The sequence below is a fragment of the Manduca sexta genome, chromosome 26, assembly GCF_014839805.1.
Source record: "Manduca sexta isolate Smith_Timp_Sample1 chromosome 26, JHU_Msex_v1.0, whole genome shotgun sequence".
Lineage (NCBI taxonomy): Eukaryota > Metazoa > Arthropoda > Insecta > Lepidoptera > Sphingidae > Manduca > Manduca sexta.
Genome location: NC_051140.1, coordinates 12,703,530 through 12,730,713, shown reverse-complemented (window position 1 = coordinate 12,730,713; position 27,184 = coordinate 12,703,530). Strand labels below are relative to the sequence as shown.

The 27,184-nt window shown below is 33.8% G+C and overlaps 2 protein-coding genes across 2 annotated transcripts in view; both read right to left on the bottom strand.

The window, feature by feature from the left end:
* LOC115444648 (protein still life, isoforms C/SIF type 2) overlaps window positions 1-10,048 on the bottom strand; it is a 104,667-nt gene extending 94,619 nt beyond the window's left edge. The window contains exon 1 of the mRNA XM_037443361.1: window positions 9,971-10,048. The gene's annotated coding sequence lies outside the window, so the exon portion shown is untranslated. The remainder of the gene's footprint in view (window positions 1-9,970) is intronic.
* A 1,631-nt stretch (window positions 10,049-11,679) lies between these two features.
* LOC115444682 (protein lin-28 homolog) lies at window positions 11,680-23,649 on the bottom strand. Its single transcript, XM_030170550.2, has 5 exons — window positions 23,018-23,649; window positions 17,515-17,657; window positions 16,755-16,927; window positions 14,350-14,470; window positions 11,680-13,615 (listed from the first exon to the last, which is right to left on the bottom strand). Exons 1-5 carry the CDS (start codon window positions 23,055-23,057, stop codon window positions 13,538-13,540), a joined length of 555 nt encoding a protein of 184 aa, XP_030026410.2. The 5' UTR covers window positions 23,058-23,649; the 3' UTR covers window positions 11,680-13,537.
* Between the last annotated feature and the right edge of the window lie 3,535 nt (window positions 23,650-27,184).

The following is a 27,184-nucleotide window of genomic DNA, read 5'->3' as shown; positions in this document are numbered from 1 at the left end:
AGATATTTAGTATTGCATTTCGTACAGTGAATCGAGTTGATGAAGTAAGTCGTAGCGCATCCATGACTCTCTTAAAACTGCGGCTACTTCTGGGGGCTACATATGATTTAATATCAGAAAATAAAATTTTCTGCGTGACTTCAGTTTATACTTATATGTTTGGATATTTGTAAGAAGTAAACGTCAAAATCGCTGAATAGCTTTGGATGAAATCTTGCACTCAATTAGAGCATGTCCTATATTAACATATATTTTTCATACCGGAAAAATACACGGTGGTACTTTTATATTAAGAAAAGTTCATGATTTCTATTCTGTCAATTGAATTTGAAATTAAGGTTAGGTTAGACAATTAGTGTTTGCCATAGCATATCAAATTAGGAGACTGTATACAGATGGCACGGTGATTTGTAATATATAACATCAACAAACGAGCTGGAATATATTTTACTCAGGTTTACTGAACAGATTATAATATTTATGTACTTAATTATCACTTTTATTTATAGAAAGTTATAAAACTATTTAGTCCATTGAAACGTTACAATTTAAGGACCGAATATTGCATTTGTTAGAGGACGCAATTTTATTTTTGGTACATGGGTGGGGGGTCAATAGAAGCTTAACCTCAAGTTTGTGGGGTCGCCACCCTTGTCCCCCGGCCGCCGTTTTGAAAAAAGAGGTGAAAACACTTTTTTCGCGATATCTCGGAAACTATACGTCTTACGAAAAATTTGTAAAGTCATAATTTGTAGCAAATTGTTTTGCCTACAAAAATGTTTATATAACTTTTACCCTAAATTAAATATTAAAGAAGTTATAAGCAAAAAAGTGAGAAAAAATTTATAAAAAATTTCTTTTTTGCTTTACAACTTTATTTTTATACAGTTTACAAAAAATACCTCAGACCAATCTTGTAGATGATCTTTTGGGGAAAATTTTTCTTTATATTTTTTTTTAATTTCATTCATTTAAAACGTTGTTACAGCGCTCCAAAGTTGACCGGGTTCGTCAATTGCTCATGAGAATCCGGTCGAAACGAATGTTTAACCTATTTTTGATTTTTTTTTTATTGTAAATATATTCTTACAATTTTTTTGTTAAATTCGTACTTTACTTATTCATTCCTAACTCTTTTCCCCGCCTCCTATTAGGGATAGTCTGTAGGCGGGTTTTTTTTACGTGGTATCCCCAGTAGGCCTACTCCACGGACATCTTGCTTATAAGGTAATCCTCGCCATCATAATATTTTTAATCATTTATTAGCTAGCTATTCTAATCGCCTTTTCTTCGATGGTCCAGGCTGTAGCTCAAAATCTAAATCAACGTCAAATGTGAAAGTTTGAGGACTGACAGGAGTTAAAATTGGAGTTGGAAGTTCATCTCCAATACATTTTCTTCCATTAACTTTGATATTTCTATAATGTTGGTGAATGTTTCGCCAGAACAATGGAGGCATACTGTAGAACATTTCAGGCCTGTTTTTCTGCAGCCACACATGCTTCCACAGTTTCCTTTGCATCTGCAGAAAATTAATTTCATGAGATCAGGGGGTGCTGGAGGCTTGGAAGTTTGTATTGGCATCCAAATATTTGCATGCTTTTTCCAGCCCCAATCTTTAGGATTTTGATATCTTCCGAGCCACGACCGGACCTGGTGATATACTCCGAGACTGTGAAAACGAGCAGCATCTTGTGTTGGAGGCAGCGATGATAAATTATGTCTGGGCAAATTTGGTAAGTTCTATAGTAGAGAAAAGAGTTAGGAATGAATAAATAAAGTTGTACGAATTTAACAAAATTTTTGTAAGAATATATTTACAATAAAAAAAGAAATAAAAAATAAGTTAAACATTTCGTTTCAACCGGATTCTCATGAGCATTGATGAACCCGGTGAACTTTGAAGCACTGTAACGGCGTTTTAAATGAATGAAATAAAAAAAAATATAGGGAAAAAAAGTCTCAAAAGATCATCTACAAGATTGGTCTGAGGTATTTTTTTGTAAACTGTATAAAAATAAAGTTATAGAGCAAAAAAGTTTTTTTTTATAAAATGCTTTCTCACTTTTTTGCTTATAACTTCTTTAATATTTAATTTAGGGCAAACGTTATATAAACATATTTGTTACAATTTTTTTGTAAGACGCATAGTTTCCGAGATATCGCGAAAAAAGTATTTTAAAGCCCCCTTTTTCCAAGATGGCGGCCGGTGGACAAGGGTGGCGACCCCACAAACTTGAGGTTAAGCTTTTATTGACCCCCCACACATGTCCCAAAAATAAAATTGCGTCCTCTAAAAAATGCAAAGCTCATGTAACATTTCAATGGGCTAATTGTGAATACTAAAATCCACGCTTAAAATATGGTTGACTGTTAAATAAAATAGTAAATGCTCAATCTCTACCCTAAATTATCCTTCCTTACAATAGATAGACATCTATATTTATAAATAATACATTTTAGAACACAGTACTATCCGTTTTTTTTAAAATGGGAGTCCGACATTTCAGGTAGATCGTATCTCGCCGATAGCCAGTAATCGCATTGATAGAACACAGTTTGTTGTAAGCCAAGATCATTTCCTATAAATTCTTCGGTTTTAGTTAGCCATTTATAAAGAACTAGGTCAGTACGAGAAGAGAGTATTATACCGAGAGTTCTTTAATCAGACACATTATTCTTTTAAAATTATTAAGTTTTAATTGACTAATCACAAATTCTTATAAAACACTGAATCGTGTTTATTTCTCTTGTAATATCTTAATTTTGGACCCGCAAAGGCTCTTTTTTATTATTATATTTCTACTACAGATTTTACCATAAAGTGGTATCTTTGTGAATAGAACAAAATCTAAAACTTCTTAATGAAAATTTAACGCAAGAAAAGCTTTACTATCCGTGAGCGCTATGCTACAAGATAAATATTTTCCAGCAAAACACTTCCACGGGTATAGAGCTGCGAGAAAAAACTAGTTATTAAAGTATAATAAGTCGCTTTCTTAACTATCTTCTTATACCATAGCTGCAGTCAATTTCATTCAATTAAAAATTACATTCTAGGATCGAGATTATATTTTACTATCTTTCAACTCCCTATGATAGATATATCGTTACACATTACACATTTTTGTGTGTGAAACCTGTATGGACAATTGTGAAAAAATCATGTAAATAACATTGTAAACTAGAACTAATAGTTTTAGATACTTTTTGGGAAGTTTGTAATACATTTTTTTCACGAAAATTGTTTTAATATTATGATGTGTTAAAGAAACATAACCTATTATTTTAGATCTTCGTAGAATAATATTTAAATATTAAGTCGATTTCATTTCACTAAATGCTAGTAAAGCCACGAGCAAAACCTAGTATAATATAATTTTAAATACATTAATATATTATTAACATATACACATAATTTTACCATACTAATGCTTAAACCAATTCAATTAAATTCATTTTTTAACGGTCTTGGTTGTAAGAAATTATTTTACACTCTCGGTATGATTAATAACTTTTCGTACGTTTCTAATGAAATATAATAATAATAATAACTAACTAACTAACTTCGTAATGCATTTTATGTGAGTACAATTTTATATTCAAATATATCATTTCAAATATTTATATCCGAACATGTATCGCCGAGTGATATATTCGGAGACTTTAAATTTCTCACGACGTGCCGGCCGCGGTGGACATAAACGCGTATTAGGTGCAGGTCTGGCTGCTGGTATCGATTTTTACAACACTAAGCCCCAATTCCCTGTGTTTTCATCCGCCTAATGCTCTAACATTTTTACTTATGAATACAGAAACCATGGTTAGGTTACCTACGTAGATAAATATACTTTTCGGATAATATAGGCCTGTAAACGTCGTCAAACAAACTCTAAGTGTTATTACAACTTTTCTAAAAAACGCTTATAATGAAATAAAATTTGGATTACGTAAACTAATATTGGACTAATATTTTAATAATTATATAAACTTATTTTTTCTCTTTTAACATGTTATTATTAGAAAATATATATAATTCTGAGTATAATGCTTCTTAATAAATCTGATGTGTTATTAATGAAACGATGTACATTCATATCTCTACAATTATTACCTAATATGCTATATTATAGTATTTATCAAATTACATATTATTAAGACTGGATTACATTTTAAATCGTTACAAACCATTGGCACACTCCGAGGATTTTAAATAAATTATAGTCTAGCACCAGGTATATTGTCTACTTATATGCTTGGTCCAATCTATAAGAAAAAGCGCCAACAATGCTGATTAAAAAATATAGAAGCAAATCATTCACATGTATGGGTATTGGGTAGTAGTATATTATTTATTGGAGATAGAAAAATAGAAGGAAAAGCTATATTATTATCTGTAGGTGAGCATTGCCGCTATAGTATTATTTACGGGAAATTTCATTCTCTGCGAATAACTAATATAACGATAAACTTCCATGGCATGTATCTTACATATTTTACCAAACTTCCAAAAAGAAAGAGGTTCTTAATTGGTATGTGTATGTTTTTATAGTATAAAATTGAAAATTATAATAAAAGTAATTGTGCAATCCAGAAATAGACTAGACAAATAGAAAACAACTGTTATATGGAGTCTTTTTCATATTGTAAAACAGTAAAATTGCTTTTCACGCTTAACTTAAAGACACGATTTTGTAGGAAATGACCGCAGTTGGAAAACTGTTTAACAGATAATGCATTTTCAATTGCCAAAGATAATCATGCCTATATACGGAGATATAGTAGACGTAAACATCGAATATTTTAAATGCAAAACTCTGTGAAGATATTTGAATAAAACTAAAATACTATAAGTAACATATAGAAACTACTGAATAGATTCGGATAATTTTTAGCACATAGATTGAGTACATCCTGATTTAACTTAGGCTACTTTTCATGTCGATAATATGCTTCCGCAGGAGATAATTGAATTTGTCAATTTACATAAAACCGTAATGTATTATTTACCTAAATCTGCCATAAGAATTGCACTTTTTTAGTAAAAACTGTACAAGAATCCTTTTAGTAGATTTTGAGACAATCGATCACATACAGACAGACAGCTTTTGGGGACTTTGTTTTATAATATACATAAATTTTGCTGAAGAAAATAGTACCATAACTACAATACTAAGCCTGATCCACAAGTGTTATGTACATATTGGACATTCAATATGAAGTTAAAATCAAATTCTCTATAACAAAGCGGAAATCGACGCAAACGGCGCCATCCCCTAAGGCAAGTTGGAAATTTAGTTTAACTTATAGGTTAGTTACACAGCGCGAACTGTTGAGCTGTCAGTGAGAAGCTCACGCTATCGTTAACTCGCATATTTAGTGCCTGGAGTCCAGTCGGCTGGTCATAAATATAGAGCCACATCATGGAATGAGCTTTTCTCTCCAGATGACAAGTGATTACGGACAGGAGAGTTATATAGACATAAAGTTGTGTTTGGCTAATCATTTTATTTTTCTAAAATTCTGATTGGTCCACGTCCAGGCATGCAGAGCGGATAACTTCTATACATACTGACTCTCTTCATCACAGCAGATTTACAGGAAAGAGATAGGCGTTGACCGCCCATTTGATATAAATAATGCCTCTTCCTACTGAATGATATAATTCAAGTAGACCCTTCTTATATATTTAGCTATAAACTGATAATTAGTTGTTTCGGTTTTGGCGCACTGACACTCACAGACTTCTGTCATATTTTAAAGTCTGAACATAGGAATAGTAACTATTATATTAAGTGTGACCACAAACCGCATGACATAGCCACTAAACACTATGGCACCGCTTAGACGCCAAGTTTACCATCCAACCACGACTTACCATATAAAATATGCGTCCAGTTCCGGCGATGTGTTTCAAACCGGTTTTACACAAGAAAATATAGTTTTTATAGCACAATGTTTTAAGTGAATTTGACAATAAATGACTCCATATCTATAATCTTTCATAAAACTATGAAGATGACAGAATGCATTGCAAAGATAAACACTCAATACATCCAAGGTAGGCGATTTTTAGTTCTTAATTACAAGATGATCATTTTAGTAATTAATTGGCGCAATTCTACAAATGTATAATTGTATGAAAACAAAATATTGATTAGATGTCATTTAACATCAACAACATGTATGAATGTACTCCGTCTATTCGTTAAATTGAACCTAGAATAGGTTCCTCCTAACCTCCTAAGGAGGAGGATGGTACAGGGGATGTGATAATTCACATGCTCTGTTCCATCCTATTCTCCTCGGTATTAATCATTAATTAACTAGTATTAATTAACGAATTTTATGAAGTAAAAAATAATAAAACAAGGAAAAATAATAAATACTCGTAGTTTTTAAACGCTTAGCGCAAACGCAACCGACTTGTTGCACCAGACATAATGCACAAAACGTCAACGAGCTGACAGTACGTCGTTTCATAATTTTCAAAACAACTGCTTTTCCACAATTACTAATATAATCACCAGTAGATTAATTGATAGTTGCTTTAACTAAATTGTTGAGATTATCAACATTTAACGCTACTTACAATCTTTAAAATCTGTCTGCTAAACTTAATGATTGATTTATCAAGATTTTCCAAATTTATTGTCAATTAAAATTTCATATTCGTGTACTTATATTTCTGGGTATTAACTGTTTTCAATTCTCATTTATTTTCTGAACTTTTTATTAATTTAAATCATTTTATACACGTCCTCACCAATCAATATTTTATTCTGTGTTTAAATAATTGAAGCAATTATTCATCAAAGACTTGAAATAATGTGATCTGTGGAATTTTTTTACAAAATAGTGTAATGCGTTTATTACTGACGGGGTAAAACACTAGTAATTTTTATATGGTAACGAACGAGCACATGAATCATTTAGTGTTAACCCATCTTCGTCGTTTGAATGTGCCCTGTATTAATATACATGTTCGTTACCATATAAATAAATTCCCTAATGGGAATGGCCTGCAACCCTTAAAGGATAGATTAAGGAGGAAAGCTGGGAGTTTGAGCCTTCGCAAATCTCATCCACTATATCGCAACAGCAAGTTGTGACTTTCAGTCGGATTTTGTAAAACTGTGGTATTCTACCTTTACAGTCAACCTATTTATATCTGTACACAAACAGTAAGGCTACAGTACTAATCTACCACTTTAAAGGATATTATCGTATAACAGAATGGTATATAATACCGATCTTATGTTGTCAACTAGGGTACGATAGCGTGTGGCAACGTATCGCTTCACTGAGAAATTCTGAAGTCTACACTTGGTTACCGTTTACAATCTGTACGAGCGCTAGTGCAACTACAATGGCCACGGACTCTACGATAGAGCAACGAGAACAGATAAGAGGTATGTTTATACATGATGTTATGTATTGTACACAAATACAAAGTAATAACGTATTTGGAATAAACTAAATAACCTGGGGACGACTCAGACCAAAGTTTAATACTATAATTATTCAAAAGAAAAGACGCCATTGTTGATAATTGCAAATGAAGATAAGTGTTAAAAATTAATAATATTGTGATTGCTATTACAAAAAAGCAAACAATTCTATATTCGTCATATCCGAGAATTCATGCGTCACAGGTATTTTTTTAAAGAATTTTACAGTTCATAAGTCCGCGCAAATTATAAAAAAAAAATATAACCACTAGTAAAAACATACTACAAAAAAATATTAATAATATTTAATGTTCTGAAAATATAAAATGTGGCATTGTTGATTATCATGTTCATTTTGATAATGTTTTTATCACCTGAGGTGTCATCCAAAGAATATAAGAAACCTTATTGAATAACATCTATATATATAAAAAAGAATCCTTATTTCTCTTGATCATGCTATCACGAGTGAACGGTTAGACCGATTTGACAAATATTTTTTTTGTTGTGTTTGTGATTGTCAAGGAACAGAAATTCAAATAATTGCGCGGGATATTAGAAAATTTAAGAAAACTTAACGAAAATATTAATTTTATATAACTGTCAATTGTTTGAAATAACTGTCAGCGATTGACAGAATGCGCGCTGCAAATTCATAGTTAAGACGGGATAACGTCTGTCGGGTCAGCTAGTTATCTTATATAATTAATTACAAAAAAGTATATCTTATCTTACGTCTTACTAGTCTTACATATATTATAAATGTGAAAGTTTGTGAAAATGTTTGGATATTTGTTACAAGTAAATGTAGTAGCAACTGAACTGACGATACTTTTTATATAGGTCAATTTCTGTCGCGGGAAATAAAGTAATTTATAAGCTCATTAAAATATTGGAATATTGCAGTATATTAAAATCTCACTTACGAATTAATACAAGTACCGGGATATGATTGTTATTACGTGCTTATATTAATTAAATTTTAATTATAAAAACATCATACGGAAGTTTAATAATTATTATTGAAATTGGATTACGATGGTTATATGAAATAATTGGACGAGCTATTCGGAATCATATCCACTTTTAGTTAGTGGCACGTGAGTATGAACAAATATTGTTATTTTCATTGTATGTATATATAATGTATGTATTATATAAACATCCTCACTGCCTCGATTGTCATGACTGCCTCGGTGGCTTAGTTGTACAGCACACGCGTTACGGCAGCGCTCTGAAGTACTGGGTTCGAATCCCGGGACGGGCAAAGTGATATTTGGATTTTTCTACTAGGTATCAGCCCGGAGTCTGGAATTTTATCCCGATATGGTGATCGGCTTGCTACCTGTTACATCATGGGACGTAACACACTGGGCGAAAGGTGGGTGCCCTGGTTGCGCTTCTGCATACCACTTCAGGGATAACAGCGTGATGTGTTTTTTCTAAGCATCTTCGGTACATCGGTACATGTGTGTCACGATAATTATTGCTTTTCTTCTACAAAAACGTCACGAAAGAAGCGAGCCGCTTGATGGTAGATGAGATGATTACCGAAACTATAGCAAGACTAGCCAAACTTTGAATTACTAATGCACTTAATGGCATTACATTGTACTCGTCACCTTTAGACATTACATATTAAATCTCACAATGACCAGTAAATACACTACAATGTCCTTCCAACCGGAAAACAACTACTTATATTGCTTGTCGACTGAATTAGACATTGTGGTTATATCATAGATTTTCCTGTTATATAAAAATATTATAATTAATAATAATAAGATAAAGAGAACGAAAACCTCATTTTAGAAGTAATGATCAAATATGATAGTAAGTCATCTGATGATAGCATCCATAACGCCACAAGATTCGTGGTTTACCTCAAAAATACCATCGAAGCATATAATTATTACCAAAACAATCACAAAATTAGTAAATACTCATTAAACAATGTTTAATATAGATACAACCGAAATAGTTTATATTTTTATATACAGTTGGTGAATCAATAGCACACATTTTTTCCTAATTAGCCCAATATTCATATACTAATTACATACATACAACCAGCCTTTGACATTTCACTACGAAGGTACTGCTTCTTAATTTTAAGCTGTTGCTCCGCCTCATACACGCGTATAATATGCTCAAGCAAATCGATTGGCGTCAAATGGGAAGCATGTTTAAATCTTCAATCATCTTTGTGTTTTATTTGCAACACGTTGTTATAAATACGTCAGATTTGTTAAATATAAACGATGAGTAGTATCGGTAAAGTCTTACGAAAAAAGAAACGTATTCATCTAGTTGAAGGCCATTTATAATACTGTGTTATTTGTAAATACAACTACTATGGGTATGAATGATGGTGTGCACGAGACGGTCACCAGATAGATTACTCTGGGAAGCTCGAACACGTAGTAAGATGCGGAAAATGATGCTTCTAATTACTAAAAAGCTTTGAATGTTCACACTACATAATGTACGCTTGTCATGATCGATAACATCTAACTTACCGTAAGATTATGTTCGTGGATTATTATCCAATTATTATTACGTATTTAGAACTTATCGCAGTATTTTATACACATTACTGTTTATAACACAACTGCTAAAATCAATATTAATACTATATTTAATATCATAAACTCAACGTGCGTTGCGTACCTCTCTCTAATATTACTCCATTACTCCTAATAACTCCGTTCAGTTATTTTACTTTTTAAAAGATCAAATGATTTACCTACCAGTTTGAAATATAACCTTTAATATTAACAAATGTTAAATTTAGTTTAGGTTTCGAGTTTGTTTTTACTAATCAACAATGTGTTTAGCTAGTTAGTACACGTTTTTGAATAATTAGTAGAGCATCTATTTTAACAAACATAACATCATTTAAAGAATCTAGATTTGCAACGCGACAAGTCATTCGAGAATGACATCGATGCATCCGGCCTTAAGGGGCGGTGTCAAGAATTTAATGGTTCAGATGAGCGAGAACATGTGAATACAAATGTGCATAATCACATGCACACACTCATCGTGCACCTCATTCACCGTTTAAGCTCAGAATCAGGAAGCAAGAATTATAAACGTCAAGTGATTTGCACTGGTGTCGTGCAGGGCGCGGCGTGCGTGATGGCCCAGTCGGAGCGCGGCGCGGCACACACTAGGGCGGGCGGCGGACACGGCAGCGTTACGTCAGCGCGGGGTGAGGGGCGCGCGGGGCCGCGGTCGCGGGGAGGGAGCGCCCCGCACTACTGCATCCTCCGAGCGCCCATCTTCGTCGACTCCAGTGAAAACGTGACATCTCCGTTCCGCACCGACCGCGCCTCGCACGACACGACTCTCGCTGTCCGCACTCTCTCCAACTTACCAAGTCTACAGCTTGGTGGTCTCTCCACTAGGATAAATTATTTTGTCTCTTATTCCGAGTTCGGTTTCCTAATTGATTATGTTAATTCCCGAAGATAGTTGAATTTGTGTCATTATTTTCAGGTGTGAAATAAAATACATTCGTAGTTTAATAGTTTATTTTTCTTTTAATAATAATAATAATAAAAAAACAAAATTTAAACTCTAAGAAATCCTTAAGAAATTCGGCAATCAGCAGATAGAATGGAAAAAAATAATTGCTAGAATTTATGAACATTAATTAACTTACGAATAAACTCTTAATATAACTAAGTTAAATTATGAGGTAGATGTTTTCAAATAGTCTTTCTTTAAAATCTTATAAATAGTTACATAACTACACATTAAAATGAACGAATGAAACCCGTATTGTTACAATACCCACATATTTATATTTATCTCCTACTGAAATTCTACCACATCTGTTTCATTGCAGCTTGTTTAATAAATTAATATGTTTGTTTTTTACTATTGAACACGTACACAAGAAGACTACACACGAGCACACATTTCGACAACTAGTATTCTACATGAATGCTTTTAACAATTTATAAATGACAATACACATTTAATCAAGACATCATCATAATTATTGGTATGTTAAACTAAAATATCTCGGAGGTCTAAACAGAGGTGAAGGCGCACTTATTGTCCCGCAGCGGTGTTTCTATGCTGTGTGAGAGGCGATCCTTATCTTCATATAGTAAAATTACACGTCAAATTAAGACTTTGCTAGTTTTATCTCATAAGTTTTCTGTGATTAAACCAATGCAATGGAGCAATATAATGAAAATATATCTCCTAATTGTTCTGTGATTAAACCAATGCAATGGAGCGATATAATGAAAATATGATCTACACGATGGCGTCATAAGTGTGTAACTTATATGAAGAAAACGTATAATCTAGAGCTGCAGAAACTATTGGCATGGCGATAAATATTATTATAAAGTACTTAACTCGTAAAAACTTACTCATCGGTGGTTGTAAAATGACATTGAACACAATAACATAAAATCTTATTAATATATCATAAACACCTTAAACTACTTGAGGTAGATTAACGCTAATATTTTGTTACTTCGATATTACATTGTTACGTACTTGAATATATAAAATTTCAAACAGCGAAGGTTAAATATTGGTTATTTCTTAATAATTGTTTTTTTCACATTGTGTGAATGATATGATTGAGATATTAACTACGTTTACTGACGGTTGCTCTGTTACATTTATTTGCGACAATTGTAAAATTCTACAACATTCGTTTTTGTAATTTTAATGTTGAACAAATTACATTACAATTGTCGTTTATGATTTTTATAAAATCTAATTTTCATAGTAATAATAACATTTTAACTCATCTTACAAAATAAAAAATACGTTACGGGACACAAAAATTGTAGCACACGATTGCATTCAAATCTTTGGAGGATTCTGCTCCCTTCAGTCACCTTCATTATAAAACACATTCAATACTTAACCTTACGCTTAACAAACAATTACATTTGAATTATTCAATTGCAAGAATAATTAAGTACCTACATGTTTATTGACACATCTACTTATTATTAGGCTTTTGAGCAAAAGTAAATCGCAAATGGTTTTACATTTTTAGTAGGTATTCGTTATCGTTTTTGTGAACAGTACTGTTTACAAAATATATTGCAAAAACCACTATCATTATAAAATCAAGGCAAGTTAATTGAACATAAGCTACACTCAATAGTTGTGTTAGCGAGTCACTCTTATAAAATAACTTTAGAATTATTGCAACAAGGTAAATTTTACTTTGGCACATTAATCTTCTACATTTACGAAGTACATAATAATGTTGTGTGCTATCAACATAATACGTGGACATGTAGATCTTTTACGCTATATATGTAATTATTCATTTTAAAATTATGTCGACTTTACAAATATTTGCATTACGCAAATATTTGTAATAATTTCAGGTAACAATTCTAATCATTTCAGTTTAAGTGTCATGAGTAACATACGATTTACGTTTTGGTATAGCACTGAACCATATTAAAGAACATCAGGGTTACTTTCCCATGGTGGTAATATTAAATTGCCTGTTTACAATAGTGGGGGGAAGAGTTTTAGATATTACCGTTTTTGTGGCACTCCATTTTTGTTCGTAGCCAATTAAAAAAAATCTTATCTTAATAATTTTACACGCTAAAAGAACTACGTTAAAATGACGATAATATAATATAGCAACGAAATTAATATAAACACACGCTTAACTTTGGATAAATACCAAATAATGTACGTAAAAAATCAAGATATACGACACTCGAACACATAAAATTTGTACTTATGTTACGTTAGCAAACTTAGGTCACATGTTGTTAAAATAATATAGTTATAAGATTGTAGAGTTTGTATTACTAATGGGTTTGTACTGATCAGTCTTAGTTTACATTCTATTTTGTACTGAAAATGAGGTAGTGGTTTCTTTATTCCTAATAAAATTAGCATTACAAATTAAATATTAATCGTGTCTTTAACGACAAATAGACGGAGGGTTACTATTGCCAGTTATCTGTCGGAATTTTAGAAAAATATTTATCTTCTCTCATGTGCACCCATAAAGATGGAGTGATGAACATTTTGTTATTGTAGAGGTTTTGTTATTGGAGACGTTTCGCATGGAGTCACTATTGCGGAGGGTGTTGTTGACTGCCTTGGGAACTGCTGGAACTCTTGGATTGCGTTTCGTCCTTTTTCTTCTCAACCTTAAATTACATAAATAGTAATATCTTGATTATTATCATATGTAACTTTAAACAAATAAAAAAATACAAAATAATATGACTCTTGAGTCAGTACGTAATTGCTAACTCACCATTTTTTTGAGTTTCGTGAATGCTTAAATCTTGCGAATTGATTATTTTTTTTACTAAAATATACAACATGATATTTAATATGAACTCATTGCATCATGCTTATTCTATTATAATGCAGTATCGGCTTTTGAAAATCAGCTTAATCAAGGAATTACCTGAAAAGGGTCGCATCAGTGACAAACCGTTCAGGTTGGATTATCCCCAGTAATTTACTTATGTTAGAAACCTCACACAACGAACACTTTTGTTCCATAGTTCACAAATAAACATATAGGCGCATGTAATTTTGATATTGTACGTGTATTCCACAATTTCTTTTTTACCTTCCCATACATCACTCCAGTATGGCGACTTTTTTGACGGATCCACTCCGGGACAAATCGTATTAAAGAAATTACACAATTGTTTGCATGACATGAAAATCTGACCGATTAATTTTCAATCTATCCCCTATTAACGCTTTCAGTAGACCCATAAAGCGAGGTTAGATTTTTATAGAACTTATGCTTCTTATAATCACAATTGGAATGAAATTGTTGGTATAAAATAAATATTATTGTGGTTTCATATCTCTATTAAACGATTCTGAATCTCTTAATCGTAAGAAAGATAATAAACGTTACCTTTATAGGACAGTCAGCAATCAGATGATCTTCGCTCTTGCAGTTGTGACACCTCTTTGGTTGTGGGCCGATGCTGCATTTGGCAGCGATGTGGTTGGCAAACTCCCCGCAATTGTAGCAACTAATGAAAAATAGAACGTCAGTTTGTGAGTTTTTAATAAGAGTTTTGGGATTTCCCTATGAATCAGCCCGTCTATGGGTATTCAAGTATAGGTACTCTTTCGTATTCTAGTTTGCAGGATATTGTAAAATAACATAATTAGCGGGTACTACTCATTGGGAACTCAACTTCTAATATCACAGGACATTCCAGTTACCACAAAGTGAGCAACTTGCTACCTCACCATTAATTTGTAAAAAATGACCCACACAATACGTGATAACATGGGCGCCGGTAGGGGAGTGCAAGTAGGTGCACGTGCACACACACAATAAACGAATAATATAAGTCACTGAATATTTCTGCAACAGTGGGAACTATCGACCACAGAGGTTTTTTAGGATAAAGCATTTTCAAAAACATGCGCGACTTGAATTTGAAAAAACAATCTTAATGATATTATGCAATATAGTGCAAAGGTGCAGATGCACCTCTCTAAAACTAATCTTGCCGGCGCCCATGCGTGATAAGGTAGTTTGTTTTAAGGTTTGCATTCTTAATTTTTATAGTTGAAATCCAATTTATAGTTCTATATTAACAAATTATAAATTTACTTTCTTTGATTTGTACTAGCGCTATCTGTCGGCATACCAAGAGACCAACAGCATTTGTACAAACATCATTCCTCCAGCCTAAAGTTTAGTACCAATTGGAATATGTGTTTTAAATTCTAACTACCAAACCAAATTAGTCATGATGAAAATTGATTATGGGAATTTATGATCTCCAAAGCTTTGTGAATAACGGACAGCGATCCCTCCAAAACGTGTAACTTTTTTGTTCTTAGAGTCTGATTCAGCTACCGACTAATTGTTACTGTAATTCGTCAAAAATACTCCATAATCAATAAAAAGTTAGGCACGTTTGGATATTTTACCATAACATATTATATCTATATTATTATTATAAAGAGGAAAATATTGTGAGTTCGTTGTATTGATTGTTTATATGTTAAGTTTGAAGGTCTAATCTCTGGAGTTGCTGAACTGATTTTAAAATTCTTTCACTAATAGAAATCTACATTACTAGGAGTAGGATTTTTATAAGCTATTTTTAACCCGAGAAAATAATTATCCCATAAAATCCTTATCACGAGAGCGGGGCGCTGACAAAAAATAGTAAGAAAAACTATTTATGATTAAACCCCACAAAATGTTTTCTTAAAGAACTGAAAAACGCGATGAGCATGGTGCTCGTCTAAAGACAAACCGTATTTATTTCACAAAGAATTTTGAAATAACACGTTCTGCGTGACATTAATTGCACTCGTTATCCTAAAACCTTAAATTTTAAATGTCAGCGAGCATTACCCTGACTGCAATGTCCTTCAAACTGAAACGATAGTAGATAGATAGCGATACTACTCGTATACTGCGTCTTGGCAGCAGAAATAGACATTCCCGTTTAATAGTATAAAAAGAAACCTATAACCAATTTTTAATTTTTGGTATACCCATAAGAATGTAATATCAGACACATGATATAAATAGTTCAATGTAACTGTTGAAATACTAAAGGGTTTTACAACATAATAATAATATTTGAGAACATCTTGCATTTGAATGTTTATAATCGTGTAACTGTATTTTCCGTGCTGTGATAATGCGATAACCCTTGTTTGCCGATGTGAATGGGAACACAATCACATAGTTCGTAAATATTTCTTGTTGCACAACCGCTGTAGTTTCATGATAATATACGTATTTCGGTCGTATCTTGTTACAATGTAACATTTTCTTGCAGAGTGTTTATTCCGTGTAAAAAATAAAAAAATATAACTAATTTGACTGTCGCTTTACAATAACAGTATTTTTTTTTCTAAATAACTATATCCTTTCAGTATAAATAATACACAGTATGATAAAAGAAGCAGCCATTTCTATTAACCTTGAGCCGCAAAACTATGCACATCTCTGAGAATTTACTAAGCTATAATGAGCCTAAACTGAATCAACTATAAAAACAAGAAGAACTCAGTTCAAATTGAATTGTCAAGATAAATAAAAAAAAGGTAATGACTCCCACATTTGATTTAGGTTAAGCATAAGGCAATTTACAACTAAAAAGGTTAGATGCAAAAAGGTCTAAATTATGAAATCTTATCACATAATTAGTTAAACTTATTCAGGTTCTATAAAAGGTCGGAAAAATAAACAAATAATCCAAGAAGTTCATAAGGTATACGGTAATATCATTAGAATTATTATATCAATTTCCAATGTAAACTAGTTAAATAATAATTTACCGTATTTTTCGGAAGCGTTTCTTGGAGAGCGGACGGCGGTGGGAACCTTGGCAGTCCACGGACGATGGGCCAGAGACACGTGTCGCCTCTAAACCCTTATCAGACTCCTTGCACTCAAACTCTACATCTTCCTCGTCGCCGAGTGATCTAAACCCAGGCATTTGGATAACACTCTGAAAGAATATATAAATTACACCTCGTTATTTCCTATACAAGATAGTTTATGTATAAATTTGTAAATACCTAATATAAAGCGACAAAATATGTATATTAAGAATCCTATTTCCCATCTCCTAGACAGGATAAAATGGCCATTAAAATCTGTTACAACTGAAATGCACATAACTGTTAACAATATTTCGTCTATAAAGTGGTTAATGGGAATGGTTGTAAATTTACTTATCGGTTGTGAGAAAAATGTCAACGTTATCGGCATCCAGTAACATAGTCTTGACCTAATATAAGTTTTACCGCTGGCGTTGTTGCAGCCGAACGAAGTACGAGTTTGGTGGCGCAAATGTATAGAAAAAACATCCGGCCTTGATAAGCCGAACAAACAAATAAGCGCACTATCGGGTCAACCGCTAGATACGCCACAACATTTCGTGAATGGATTTACTTTTCTATTTCAATAATTTTAATGTAGCAACTTCGATTTTAGAACGTTACGACTCAGTTACATGTTTACGGGATATATTTTCGAGATTGCAAAATTATAAAGGGCTCTTCTGTCCATCGGTAATTGTCCAAAAATATCCACCTGGTGCACGAATACGTCTTGACCGCCGTCGTCGGGGGTAATGAACCCCCATCCCTTCGCCACGTTGAACCACTTGCATCGTCCGCGGCGCGTCACCCCTGTCACGCCGCTGCCACTCGCGCTCGCGCTCGCGCCCGCCACACCTGCAACAAATACGTTACCTCTTATTATCATGTAGCTTTTACGGCAGCTTCGCTTCGTTGCTCGCTCGCTTTCTTTATCGGCTTCTAACAACACCGCCATCTTCTGGCACTTAACATTACCTATGTGTGGAACGCACCTGGAATTACCTTAACATCGACAACTTTAATTGTTATACATTAAAGCATAGGAAGTCTATTAAATGTATACACATTCAATGCATTTCAAATAGACAAAAATGTAAGTAATTGTTAACCTAAATTAAGTGGGTTGTGTTGTTTTTTAATGTATGCACAGACATTTAACGTTCGAAAATCTATTAGTAATAAATAAGGGCCCACGATCGTTACTGAACTAAGAAAGGGTATGCCATTCCCCTTATCGGGCTCTTACACAAAAAATAACGTGGGAACCGAGTGAAATAAAAGACATTTCTTTTTGTATTACCGTAGCTATTAACTGAGGATAGATAGCTAAACATGGATATTAAATTACCGACTTATATAAATATATTATAAAAGTTAGAATCAAGTTTATTATTCAGCAATGACTAATGTATAGATTTCATTGAACTGTTGTGAGTAACATTCTGAACATTCCTCAAATATCGGATATAGATACGGAAATTGTAATAATGGATAGCCGATGACTAACAACTCCTAGAATTAAAATAAGATGACAAATACAATGACTGGACGAAACGTTCGCCCATTCTCACGTATTTAGAACATAAACAGAACGTGTTAAAATTCTTAAACCCATAAGTTACAAATGCAGTAATATAAAAAGAAGACATCTTTACCACTATCTTGCTCAATCCATAAAACTTATCATCATATATAAATAGTAGGAACAACAACATAAACATATAAAGTTCTACCCAAAAACTTACCGACACAAACTTTCATTAATAGAACGCATAAATGCACAAAGGCTTATTTAAATGATTGCTGTTAGCTATATGATAATTTATAGGTAGGTTCGCTAATTCGATATACATTTGTATGCGTTGGTATGTAAGCTAAGCATATTATTTCGGGCGGCGGCAGCGGTAAAAGCGAGGTGGCAGGCACACGTGGCGACGGCGGGCACTGGAAGAATGTTCGGTATTTAGGTTGCGTTTCTGGTACCTTTTTCATTCATTGACGTAACACTGCACCGAGGCCTCGTGACGGCGTGCGCCGCGCGCCATACTTGCCTTGTACTCGCGCACGCCTATCGTGTAACCTCACCTTATAAAAGGCTTCTCTACATTTTCTTTCCTACTTTAGCCTTACTAAGGAACGATACCTAGACTATGTTTTGTGTGCAGACAGCGTTCTACGTTAATATTTAGCGCCTTTATATAGAATAAACAAATAAAACGCATCATTCGTACGTATGACAAATATTTCCAGAGAGGAATGTAACCGGTATCTTGACTCTTCTATTAGTTTATAGTGACTTGTTTGAAAGTGGGAATCTAAATATTTTCGGACTTGCTTCGTAAGTTTTATTACGAAATAAATTGATTCACGGCGTACTTTTTAACGCTGACTTGTTACCAATCATTACCATTTTTTTCTTTTATATATTTTTTATAATATATAATAGGTACTATCGAATAATGGATTGTACGTTAGCAAGGGAAATTTAAGGGAATTCCGTTACATTTCGAAATAAAAGTACGTTATCTTTGCTTATGTTACCCGAAGGTTTTTATGAATAAGCTAACAAAGTGACAGTTCCTTGTGCCGTCGACTGCACCGTGTTATGAACAATGCCTGCGTTGACATAATAAACACAGTAGGAGAAAGTTTATTCACAACATTCCAAAAAATACTATACAAACTGTGGAGTACGCTGTACGCTCATCTACATCAGTTAAAGCCCGTAATGCGTGCCGTAACTGCAGCGTGCTCATATTTCTTCGATATTTTGTGTTCATGACATGATTGTCGACAACTTGTGTGTGTCTAGGTATCCTACACAGCAAAACAAGTAATAACTTAATTCATATAGCATTTGAGAATTCAAACATCGACCGCGGTCGTATGAAGAACCAGTAAGTAACCAAAAACTCAATGAGGTGTGTTGCATTGCGTTATCAATGTTTACGCGAGTAGTTTATTTTAATCTGTAATATTGGTGCAAGAAGCCAGCCCGGTATTTATATACATGTCAGAGAGAGGTAGCAGGCAGGCAGCAGCGTCGGCCACTCGTGTATGTGCTATGTGCCTGTTTTGTAGTTTTGTTTACTCAGCACGCAGCGCGTGAGTTGCCGCCCGCCCGGTTGCCCCGCTTCGCCGCGCCATGCCGCCGCACCGAGCTACGTGCTGCGACCTGCTACACCTCAACAACAACGCATTACCAACTTAAATACATTCTACCGACACCGCTATACTTTTATAAAACATTATTTTATTTATCGCGCTTTAATTTTGTTATCATATTGTCCAATGCAACACCCGACCGAAACATTCCGAATGTTTACCCAGAAAAATAGCAGGAAGTTTAAAAACAAAATATAATCAACCCATCTAAATATATCTGAAAAATGTTAACACCACAGTAACACGCATATATAACAGAACAGAGACAAAACTCGTGACATTTCTAGTTTATTGTTATTTCTTGAAGAGTCTATATGGGCTATTTTTAAAATGAGCTTAATTTAAGTTGGTGTTATTTTAGAAGCAGGAAGGGGAAATTCTACGCATATTTTAAGTGGATCGTCTACTACTGGCAGGCACCCCATCCTCGACCATAGTTATTACGCACGCTACACGCCACACACCCGCTTACATTATTTAAGCACTCACTATAAACACAGCGACTATTGAAGGACCCGTATCATTGCGTTCTTTCTCACAATCCTTCAATATCCTTTACTGATATTGTAATCAATAATTTCATATATACTGTAATATAAGTCACATTGTTTTTTTACCATAGTGACATGATGTAGGTAGGTACTTAACTATATTGAGTTTAGTATGAATGTCAGGACTATAGTACCATATAAGAAGTAAGCTTTTTAATATATGTATTTTTTATTTTAACGAATGCTTTAGTTAATTACATTTGATCCCTTTTATCGCGCCTTCTTTTTAAATTATACTAATAGGGAAAGATAATATATGTAAATATGATGAATGATAACCATACGAAATAGGAGCCATTATCCATGTTATTTATAATTAAAAAATGTAAACTATGTTTTCGTAATCACACGAAGTAAGTTCAATAATAGCACAAAAAAATACATTTTGATAGTACAAAATGTTAATTTAAAGTCCGCTTGGGTATTCCAATCGATACATTTTGAAATATTGAAACAAGCTGCATAGCTTAATGAAGCATAACAAAAATTAAAGTCGAGGCATCAGCGTGATCAAGTTCACCTGTCTTGCGATCTTTCCCAGCGTTTGAGTCGGCCGTGGGTCCAGTGTCATTGACCCACGTGACTACCGGCGGACTATCCAATACATGTAAATATAATTTCCTAGTAATACCTTGTTGTACCAAGGTATGTGTGTTACGTCCTATGCGGGTCGATGATTCGTATCAAATGTTTGAGAACACGATAGTGTGCGCGTACGCCGCGGTGCGTTGAGCCCCGAGGAGCGACGAGCGAGGAGCTGACTAGTGGTGCAGCTCGTCAGTGCGAGTGCCTCGCCGCCGCGTGGGTGTGCTAAACATTTTTCAAACTCTCAACTGTATTGTCATTAAGTACACAAATATATGCTCAATCCATAAATCAATATTGTTATAAAGTCTTTAATGCTTATTAAAGCCAAATAGTTGATGATCTTACATTTATTTGTACATGTTGAAATATAAAAAATATTTAAATATCATTAACATGTTTATTTATTAATAGCCGTTAGTTCCCTATGTCCTGAAATATTATTAAATACTTAAAGTTTACAATTTTTCATCTCTAATATAAAAAAATAAAACAGTCATTGCTATTCTTATAAAATTAAAACTCGCAAAGTTTCCATACAGTAAGTCGAGTAGTAAACAAAATCAAGGCACGTTTATACAACGCACGTCCAGCAAGCAAATGAAATGACCTAAAATGTTCTGCCATTCACTACTTTTGCTGTTATCAATCGTAGGCATGGAATTTAAAACATGAATCATCGTCAAGTGGCGCTTATACTTCGGGATCTTGAACTGGGAGTGAAAGAGACAACCAAACGTACCACCATTCAGATTTAATTGACTGGTTACGAACTCGGACCCTGCGTAGGGACGTCACGTTACTTGACATCGACTTTCTAAAAAATGTTCACTGGCTACTACTCCATGGATATGGTAATTCCTTGAGACGCTGCTGTATTTTAAGCAATAAATATATTTCCAAAACACAACAAACGTGTGTGTGTTATGCAGGCCTCGGATCGTCACCGCGTGTTTAGATAGAGAGATATATTATACATAACTATGGGTTAAAAAAAATGACTCATAATAACTACAAAATTAAAATGAATTAGACACTACCGCCTTGACAAGAATTCAACAAAAACATGTCCTGCAGGAGGAAGGAGAAGAAGGGAAACGGAATAACGCTCCATCCAAAATGCAGTCGGCACACTGACGAGCGAATTACCCACACACACACAAATAAAAAATTAATAGCATCAAATAAAGTATAAACTTTGTAGGGATAAATTTAGGGTAGAAAACGGCGTGCCATGCCGGGTCGAGTGTTACGTTATACGCAGGCACTACGCATGCGGACGGCGAACGGTATCGTAGGAATAGTAAACAATTAGCTACTCGGTGCGTACACCCTGTTTAATAAAAATGTTCACGCCACATATTCCAATACGGCGTTAAATACTACTACTACGGGTCAATTGGTGAGAAAACTGCATGCTGTTTAAATGACTATAAATGAACGAGTTATGCCACTCGCTCTAAAATATTAGAGCTATTGTAAAAATCACTTATACAAGTTGTAAAATACTGCGTAGGTAAGCATGACGTCATACGATACAAGACATTCTCTAATTGGGAAGTACGTATTTATAATTAGTATATGTTGTTGTGGATCAACGTTATGCCCAGTAAACATGGCACACATATGTGCGACATCAGTGAAACGAGACTCTATTAACCTCAATTTGAATAATTTCAATGATGCTATAAACAACTGTTTATGATTGCCTTCCCGGGCACTGTGAACTGAATGTCCTCTTAGTAAATGCATTATACCAAGAGTCTATTATTAATTATTTGCACACCATAAATGTACACCCTTTTCATAATAATAAACAAAAATAAACATGCACAAAATAAATAAAATAAAAATAATAAAATAAAAGGAATTAGGACTCGTCTGAAAGAAAGCATTAAATCTTATACTACTTACTCGAAGAGGGAACTGCATTTCCGCCTTCCCTCCCGCTCATGGTAACTAAAATTATAAACTGGCACCACAAATATCACCTCTGCGTAACATACATCCTCCGCATGAACCAAAAACACTATCGTGGCGGCGAGTTCATTTATTGTTGTACTTCCCGCACGTTAAAAACTTATCAACTATCAAAATATGTTGAGTGCATGAAAGCGGACGCGCGTGCGCGCGAAGCGACCGACGACGCGTACGCAGGTCGACTGCATCGAAAATGAGTGACAGTGGCGTAGAGTGTAAACCGTAGAGTCGAGTGTCGAGCGCCGAGGGCGGCGCGGCAGCGCGCCGATGCGGTCGGTCCCTTCCCGGATATCGTCAAGCAAGTACTTTTTAAAATAGAGAAGTTAACGGAACGTGTGCACCGCCCGAAAGCACCGGTGGCTTTACCCCAACCCAAAATGTGTCACTTGTTAACGCGCCGCAACATACTGTGCGTTCGCCGCTCGCTCCTGCCACTTCCAACAGAAACGGGCACACGGGCGCGTTGCAGGGTGAATGGCACCAACTCACTACCTACTACTCGCATCTACCACACACTGCCTACAAATACCCAACATCCAAAACTCACAAAAAATATACTCAATAAAACCCGCCAACGGCGCTTGTGTTGGGATCTTCTAGAGCCCTAATACTTCGAACGAGCCTATTGTTTTTTTTATGTTACTCGTCCCCGGCCATTTATAAATAACATCATCCACTTGCCGTGACAACTATACCTCTAGATAGATTTAAAAATAATGGCATTTATTACTTATCGCAAATAATTAATCTTTTAAGGGCTATATTCATAATCACTAATCGATAAAAACATAAAGTTCCTTCAACTTAAACATAATTTTACAATATTTTAAGAAAATCAGTATAGTTTGTCTCTATGTATAAACATTTTAATCAATAAAATATTATGATTGTTGAGTATATTATTTTACGACCTATTTTTATGCCGCTATCTATGTCAAATGTCATCATAGACAAACATTAAATCGTCTGATATAGAGTGGCAATGAGTGCACACTACTCTGTTATGCCAGATGAACACGAAGTACATATTTTTAGTGCAATATAGTACTAATATTACTATTAAAATTACTTTGATGTAGCTTGCAGCTGTATGGTAATCATTTAAACCGGACCAGAATAATATTAACCACTTTTATACCACTATTATACCACTCATATTATTTAGCTGTTTACGAAAAATGAACGGAAAGCTTGTGTGGGCCTTATATTGCGTATTAGCTAAATACGCACCATTATTTTATAAAATCTAAATTAATAAGCACAACACCTATCAAATTCATATAACCCTTTAAAATATACACTTCGAGACCAAAGCAACTATTATAAATCTTTGATCAATAACTACAATAACAATAACTCAACCAGACAATTTTCATATTTCATGAAATTAAAGTGGTTTTAACTTTCTATTAAAAGTTGTGGATTAAATGAATCGTTAATTTATAGTATGATAATAATAAATTGTTGCTTGTGTTGGTACTTCTTTTTCTGTATTACTATTACATTATGAGTTAATAACACATCAAAAGTGCTCATAATAAGTTAAGATAATATATAAATGCACTTTTAATATGCACATTCATCGTTGTTTTTTTACGTTAACGAATTTGTAATTGCAAATCCCTTACAGATAAATATTTGTTTTTTATAGAAACAGACGGTTGACACAACATATCCATGCTATTAATTTATTAGGATTTCGTTTAAACATAATTAAACAAACGACATAAGTTTTCTCTTTTTAAATACATTTCTGAGCAATATAATTTTCAGTTGCAATTAGCGTAGTCGATTCGCGCGCAGTTCGTTAAATATTAGCAAACAATTGTTCCCCCAAGCGTCGGATCTGTTTCCCCTGGAGAGATGTCGCATCGTGACGAGCGGACCAGTCGACTCCATTGTTGTCCATCTAATCCACATATGATTATGCATCAAATAATATTTAACAAAAGTCGTCACAAGAAATACTTGTTTCCAAATAATAAAACTCAACTTACGTACGTGTTCACTTTCTCTAATCTTTTCACCCCTAAGAACCTAGCTAGTTAGTTATTCTATCTTTTACGAATAAAATGCAAATTAATACACTGATTAAATCCATTGTTAGTACTTCCTTTTGTAAAACGTTGTGAAACTTGCGTGAGTCAACCCATGATCTATACTTCTAAAAATATGAATACCAAAAAAAATACTACTTCGTTTATGGTATACTTCAACAAATTTTAAATATTACGTTTCTAAACCAAATTGATTAATAGAATTTCTCCATTTCTGGCATCAAGAAGCAGTGTACAAATAATAACTCATAGAACGGTTTAATAAACTTTGTGCATTATAGTTAGTTAATTACTCAGCATTTCGAAACTGAACCTTTAACACCTGCAGGTAATTAGGGCATGCAATATAAGGGTAGTATATATAATAATCAAAATCACTGCGCTTAAATAAAGGAACTACACTAACTCTAACTTTTAAAGAAGAAGACACGTAAGATAATATCTATCATTGCTTAAAGTATGTTTTTTGTTTAGACTTTTTACCTTACCACGCCTTGACCAGGAGAGGAAAATCCAAATATGTCTACATTCAGTATATAATTTTCATCAATTTTGTGGCGCGGCGTTTGATATAAATCCTCATGAAAAAGCATTTTTTTTAAAATAGGGAAAAGGTAATAAATAAATTTTATTTGTACTTTTTTACTTTCTCAAATGCGGTAGAGGCATTCTAATACAGTTATATACCTATAATATATGGAAATTTATTATTAAGATGTATAAGCATTGAAACGTCACAATTTATGTGAACAGTGAAATATGTGTTTACATTTACACCAGGACAGGAAAAGTGCACATGCGCACCACTCTTTTTGTGCCAGCTGTATGAATTGAAAGAAACCTGTAAACTAGGATACTGAAATGATGCGTCATTCTTCCATCATCATTCTGATAGACTCCCGGCATAATAAATACTGTGAATTCAAAAATAAAGACGAAAAAATAAAGTCTACTTAATACAATCATGCAGAACGTTTTATCGTCAAGTAGTTCCAATATCCGCCAGCTAGCTTCATTTGGTCATTAAAAATTTGATGGGCGCCGAGGGTTTTACTCAACATTTTTTCCGATGCCACTACATCCTCACATTCAACTTGTGATAAAAGAAAGGCGTTTTATCAAACCTTCAATTGCTGGAATGATGGCAACGTGCTTGGTCTTTAAACCATGAGTATCATTTCAACACACACACCAATCATTCCAAACGTATGTAGATTAGGCGAGAAATATTCTATGTGATTTGTTTTGAAAAACATACTAAAGTTATAGGCCGGGGTTGAAACTTGTACCCAACTTGTGTTGTGCTTTAGTCCAACACTTTATTTGCTTCTATCGCCCATGATCGTTTATAATTTATTCCTATTGTTTTGTATGTTATTATAATTTTTCCAAATATTTTAATGTATTTTTTGTTTCTCTTTAGTTCTTAATGTCTTATATTTATGTCAGTTAAGAAAGAAATGATCGATTACTAAAAAAAACCCATAGCCAGCCTTTGTTTCGTTGACTGCTGCTGTGATCGAACACTTAATTCATGATAGAAATAAAATAGAACAAAATCTTAAAATGCAGCCTGGTGAAAGAGTTAATTGGATGTACTTTACATCATCTTTTCTTGACCTGCTAAGGTCTTGGATGCATATTCTTATGCAGACGAGGCCATTTTCGACTGCTTTTTTGAGAATTACTGACCATCTTTTTCAGAGGGGCCTAGCGATGTCTATAGTAATTGTAATCTAGGATACAAAACAGATATATAATACTTTAATCCAAATGCAACCAATAAACCTTTAAGAACCCTAAATACTAACCATTTTGAATCAGTCGTGATCGCCGTGTCAACAACCTGCAATGCATTTAGTTATTTAAAAAGTTTCAAATAATTGTTTCAGATTCGATTGTTTATATTATAAATAAAGCCATCTATCTGACTCGTAATACATTTTTATAGCAGGTACAGCACAATCCAATAACATTATTTCACGGTTATTATAGATAATAATAGTTGAAGGTTTAAATAACAGATGGCAATAGTGTCGTGTTT